The sequence below is a fragment of the Poecilia latipinna genome, unplaced genomic scaffold, assembly GCF_001443285.1.
Source record: "Poecilia latipinna isolate Pla-1442-1.1 unplaced genomic scaffold, P_latipinna-1.0 Scaffold529, whole genome shotgun sequence".
Taxonomy (NCBI): domain Eukaryota; kingdom Metazoa; phylum Chordata; class Actinopteri; order Cyprinodontiformes; family Poeciliidae; genus Poecilia; species Poecilia latipinna.
The window spans coordinates 262,128-268,127 of NW_015113145.1; the positions used below are offsets into that span (position 1 = coordinate 262,128).

Genomic DNA, 6,000 nt, shown 5'->3' on the forward strand with positions numbered 1-6,000 from the left:
GTATCAATTTTATGTTATGTTCTCTCAAGGCCAACGTTGAAAACATATGTAAGAGTTTCGCAAAGGCATTTGCTTGTTGGGTTTTGTCCATCTTCCAAGCTCAAAGAAGCATTCAAAATGCCCACAAATTTGCTTTGAAAAGAAGAAGGCTTTCAATCACCCTGGAACTGCTTTAAGGCAATGAACAGGAGCAGAGTCACAGTAAGCCTGCAGACAAAAGATCCAAGTTTAGCTTTAACCCAAACCGACACAATCCTGCTGATAGCTCGGTGAACTTTTCCATTAAACAATCACGCTCAAAGTAGCGGATGTCAAACAAAAAGGGCGAGAATATTGAATTTCTTTTACAGCCACCCTACTGTAGCCTAGATCTAGGAGGCACAGGCCTGTTTAATAGACAGATGAAAGTAAGAGGGAAATTAAAGATGAAAGAGGGGGCAAAGAAGAGAGAAAGAGTATGTTTTTGTAAATGCGAGCATGTGTGATTTTGTGTGTGGGCCATCCGGCCTCCCCACGGAGAGGAAGCACCATTTGAAGAAGATGGATGCAAGAAAACAATACGATGACTTGGTCATCTTAAGCACTACCATGCATGGAAAACTGTACACACACACACACACGCACACACACACACACACACACTGAGGACCTCTGTGACCAATCAGATTTCTCTCCTGTCATCTCAGAAGAGCAAAGCCAGATTTGTGCTAAAGACAGTTCTGGAAACAGATGGGTGTTTTTAAGTGTTTACAGTGTGCAACCAAATTTGTGTGTCCACATCACAGTAATGAATAATTCCATTGATGGGAAAAGCACATTTAGAATGATGTAGGAATTCATTTTTATTACTAAATGATTTAGGATGTCTGTGTGTATTTAAAATACGGATGTGTTTTGCAGAACTGTGGTTACGGTATGAAGGATGAGGACTTTGCCTGCATACCATGCGCGCAAGGGAAATACTCCAAAGGAAAGTACGAGATCTGCAGGCGCCACAAGGACTGCGACGCTCTCTACAAAGCCACTGTCCGTGTAGCAGGAACTGCTGAAAGTGACGCTGAGTGTGGACCATGTTTACCGGGGTGAGGCATGCAAGTTGCTCTGCAGATTGCAACGATTTCGATATCTATGTGAAGTGTTTGTTGTTGTTGGGACAATCGACAAAGAGGCTCTAGGTTTAACATGAGGAAACTCACCTATCGGGCTTTTCCTGGCACATACTAATTTCCAGATTTCATTGAGTTCTGACCTTCAAAATCTGATTTAAACCTGTCTGTCGTGAGAGGACCCTAGTCAGGGTCCTCGGCGCTTGCCGCAACAAGATCGGTTGAAAACACATGCTATACATTTATCAATATAGGCATATTGCATATCCACGGATCGGGATAAAGCTCTTCTAAATGATAGAAACAATATTTTCTACCTCAAGGAAAACCCGGATTCTGATCTTTGTTCAAGTAACTGGTGCAATGCTATTTAAAAATGAGTCATCATTTCAGCTCTAAAATATATGTACCTGTAACTGTAAAGGTGAATAATAGCTTCTTACATGCATCTTTCCACTGTTAAAGAAAACAAAACGACGCCAAATGTCTGAAAAATTCACCTGGTAACATCTGGAACTACACATTTGCTTCTTGTTTTGTTTTCTTTTGCTTTTATTCCTACTCAGGCTTTAAGATTTGTGAGCTACGTGGCGTGTTATTTTCTTTCAAAAGCCTCCTGTAGATTTGCCCCATATTTTTTGTGCTCAGGTGTTTGCTGTATATCTTTCACTGTAATTTTTGTATTTTTCAAACCATTTCTTCCACCAACATTAACATTTTCAGTGCTCTGCCCGGAGCAATATATTACCCAGGCACAATCCATACACTTCTTTACTTTTCATCACATTTGAAATCTATTTTTTCTACAAAACAATCCCATTTCTAAATTGAACTTTTATGTGGCAGATTCAGTTAAAGGGAAATATGTATAATTTCTCCCATGTAGGTCCTGGTTAACCATATATTGCTTCACAGGAGACAGGTATTTTATGATCCTAACATCTGTAAAAAGTTGCTTTCCAAACCCAAAGCCAAAAGTTGTTTATGTCCTCTGCTGGTCCTGCCAGCTGTTATTTCCTTTACTGCAGATAAAATAGTGGCTAGTTGACAAACATTTTTCATAGCTTCTACTTTCTTTGCAGGGACTATATTTTATATTTTGAGTCTCTGTGAATTTGGGATTTTAAAACATGGCTAGAGAAGAACTGATACAAAAAAAATGGTACAGATTAAACCTTGGGACCTATTGTAAATATCCCCAAAAATGTGGCCTAAAGTTGCATTCATCATATCATTTGTGTGATCCTTAAGTTAAATAAAAATCTAAGAGATATCTGTGTGCAAATTGGGATCCAGATAAAATGCAGCCACAAAACCTTTAAATTATCTAAGCATAATGGTTTTAGATGGCTAATTTTGTTGCCGTTTTATTTACAATGGGTTTCAAAGAAACCTGCATGCGTAAAAGAACGTTGATATAATACAGCAGTGCGCTACTAATCATGGATGCATTTGTTTACGGATCAGTTTTAAAGTTATTCATAGCCAACAGTATTGTCACAAAAAAGAAAGAAAAAAAAAGCACAACTGACGGCAACCTCTGTAGAGAAGCTGGTTTGATCAGACCAGGAGTGATGGGATTATGATATGATGTGCTTCACTGATACAGATTTGTTGTATAATTTCATATTTATACATTTCAGCCATTGTTTTTGTCCAGATTTATAATGCATGGTATCATCAGAATTAACATGCAAACTTCACATCAATGATATTAAAGTTGGATAAAATGTGATATGAGCATTCAGACTGCAGGCACCTTGAAAACAATCAGATATGCATCAGATTTAGTACCACACTATGGAAGTGGCTCAATTTGCATTTTTGGGGGGGGTAAAAAGATCAGAATTGGGCCGTTCGGACAGCCAAGAAAAAGTCAGATATGGGTCACACATGGGCAAAAAAACAAAAACAAAACATTTAGACTGCTGTGTGAACATAGCCTTTCTTGCTCTTTGCGTCGTGGCACACTGGTGCCATCTGTAGGGCATCATTGACTCATAGTCATTTAATCACCCACTCATAAATAAAATCACTCAGTCACCTCAGAGTTTAAACTTTAAAAGCACCCTGGCATTACTTTCCTTTTCCGTGACTTGTCCTGATTAAACGCTTTAAAGAAGTTATTAACAGGATGTGCTCTGACCTGCTCGCCAACAACTAATTCAGGATGAGTTATGGCACCGATGCAAAATCGCCTGGAAATCTCAGGATTACAATTAGCGTGTTAGAGGACGCCTTACGAGTGAATTGTAGATTTGATGAGGAGGCCAACACAGATTCCATATGATTTAGATTTTTTTGTTACATTATATCCCAGAGGTATTTATACCCCTTAAACTTTTAAGATATTGCCATTCTTCCCACTTCAAATCATATTGGGGTCAGTGTGGTAAACCAACCCAAAGAAGCCCACAATTGTGAAGTAGGAAAAAAAAATACATAGTTTTCAAACACTGTCTTAACTGCAAAGCTTAAGCTTAACCGGAGAATCCCATGAGGCTCATGTTGATTATGATGCCGTAAAAATCCTTGCATAAAACCAGGATCCCATGATAATCATCTGGACTGATCTAAGAACTCTCATTTTGTTTTACTTGCAGCCTTTTACCTTTGCCCATTCTTTTTCTTTTGACAAGATTTAAAAGAAGATTTATGCATACACATGACTTTGTAAATCTGACAGACTGAAAACATATGGATTTTTCTTATTTGCATGGAGTTTTAGTTGAAAATCAGCATAGATTTTTTTTTTTTTTTTACTATTATGTGCCAAAACTTTCTTTCTGGATGACTTACATGGACTGTATCCATCTGCATGGCTCCATCATTTTCTTATGTGGAAAATTATTCCCAGAGGGACAGAAAAATTTGATTATCGGACTTCAAAGTGTCTTCATGAAAACTGGTGCGCAAAAGAAACTTGCAACTCAAGTTAAAAGTCAGGATTCCAAGTAACACAAATAGTGGGAGGGGTCCTGCCTCTAAAATTATATGGTGGTCTGTTCACTGTTTGCATATTCTACTCAATAATCAGCTGGTGAATGGTTTTGATATTGAATCTGTATCGTTAAATTTATTCAATTTCTTTTTTATCAGAATGGATGGAGAATTTGAGCTTCATGGCTGATGTACAAAGAACAAAATGCTTCAACATTCAGCATAACATTGACGGACATAACATGGATGGTTGATGAAAGCGCATTCTTTAACATCCATCTATTCTGATTAGACGGCTTCCAGATCACGTTCGGTCTGAATTCGGCCAAGAATGTCTGGTAAAAACATTAGCTGATAAGTGATTTCTGGCCTTCAGAGCTCTGACAGAGAAGTTATATTCCAGGATCATCGTGATTTACGAAAGAAAGCAGTAAAACTCACTAAATATTTGCCAATTAGGGAGAAAGATGTCTCTTATCTTGCCAACTTTATAGTTTGATAAATGTAACAGGAGACCTTGGGGATAGTTTAGGGAGAATGAAACTAACACAGCCTAATTCTCAATGCCAAAGAGATCTGGAGTGACATCAGAAGTAAAGGTCAGCCTTTTTCATGTAGAAGAAAGCCATACAGCCACTTGCAAAAACATTCTTGCCCCCAAGACATTTTTTATTTTATTTTTATTTTTTGGGGGGGGGATTTAATCTGTTGCCCTAGTGTGTATCTAGTGAATTGTACTGATTTTAACCTGTTATTCACGAGAGGACCCAAATTTGGATCCTCTCGTGACAGAGGTGTCAAACTCCAGTCCTCAAGGGCCGCTGTCCTGCAACTTTTAGATGTGCCTCTGCTGCACCACACCTGAAAAGAATAATTAGGTCATTAGCAAGGCTCAGGAGAACCGATCTACACAGGGAGGAGGTAATTAAGCCATTTCATTCCACTGTTTTTTTTTACCTGTGGCACATCTAAACACTGCAGGACAGCGGCCCTTGAGGGTCAGGAGTTTGACACCCCTGTCATTGTGAATGACAACCTGTGAACAACAGGTTAATGAAGTGGTATCAGAATAAAGGAGAGTGGGATTAAAATGTATGCAGAGTATTTTTGATTTTTCTTTGCAAATGTAATTTAAACAACCTGTATGTTGCACTGTATATTGAAATTAGCCACAGTGTGTTCTCACAGTTGGTCGATCCAAATGTTTTAAGCTGTTTTATGTTACAGGTGATCAGTTCTGATTTATTTATGTCATATTGCACTGAGATGTGGTTCTGTTATATGGTGCACCTGCAGCTAACTTCAGATTACCTTCAGGCTGTACGCCTGCTGTGTAGAAACTGAAAAGCTGTTCTCATGCCCCTGAGCATAAAATGATCCAATAATGTTCATCTGTTCGGTGTGTTAGCATCTTTCTTACCTCCCTTACTTCTTCTTTTTTCTCCTGTGCAGCATGATCTTTTTATGACTGATGGCAGTATCTGCACTAAGCCATTTTCTTAGTGCCTGCAGGGCATCAATTATGTGCACTTCTTCACAAAGTCAAATTTTTCACCTTAGTCGCTTCTCCACGCTTTTGCACTAAGTGCAGAATGTTGGGAGGTCATTTCAGCTGTGTGTACTTATTGACAGTTTTAGAAAGTTTATTTTTTCATCTTTACATTATTTTTAATGGTTAAAAAAAAAGAATAAATAAAATAAAAATAAACCGTTGATGTGATTTCATGTTTATCTTTTATAGGTATTATATGTTGGACAACAAACCCAGGAACGCTTACGGGATGGTCTGCCATTCCTGCCAAAATGCCCCGAGCAACACAAAAAAATGTAAGATTTTCCATCCTTTGCATTTTTTTCTCGATTTTTTTTTTTTTTTTTTTTTTTTTTTTTTTTAAAATTTCTTTTTTCCCTTTTTTTTTTGGGGGGATTTTTTTGCTTGAAGCCTAAAAAAAAA

The 6,000-nt window shown here is 37.9% G+C and overlaps 1 protein-coding gene across 2 annotated transcripts in view; it reads left to right on the top strand.

The window, feature by feature from the left end:
- edar (ectodysplasin A receptor) overlaps positions 1 to 6,000 on the top strand; it is a 44,400-nt gene that overhangs the window by 21,314 nt on the left and 17,086 nt on the right. For both annotated transcript variants that reach the window (XM_015040815.1, XM_015040816.1), the window contains exons 4-5: positions 901 to 1,082; positions 5,788 to 5,873. In XM_015040815.1, coding sequence (XP_014896301.1) covers positions 901 to 1,082; positions 5,788 to 5,873 — 268 coding nt within the window. The remainder of the gene's footprint in view (positions 1 to 900; positions 1,083 to 5,787; positions 5,874 to 6,000) is intronic.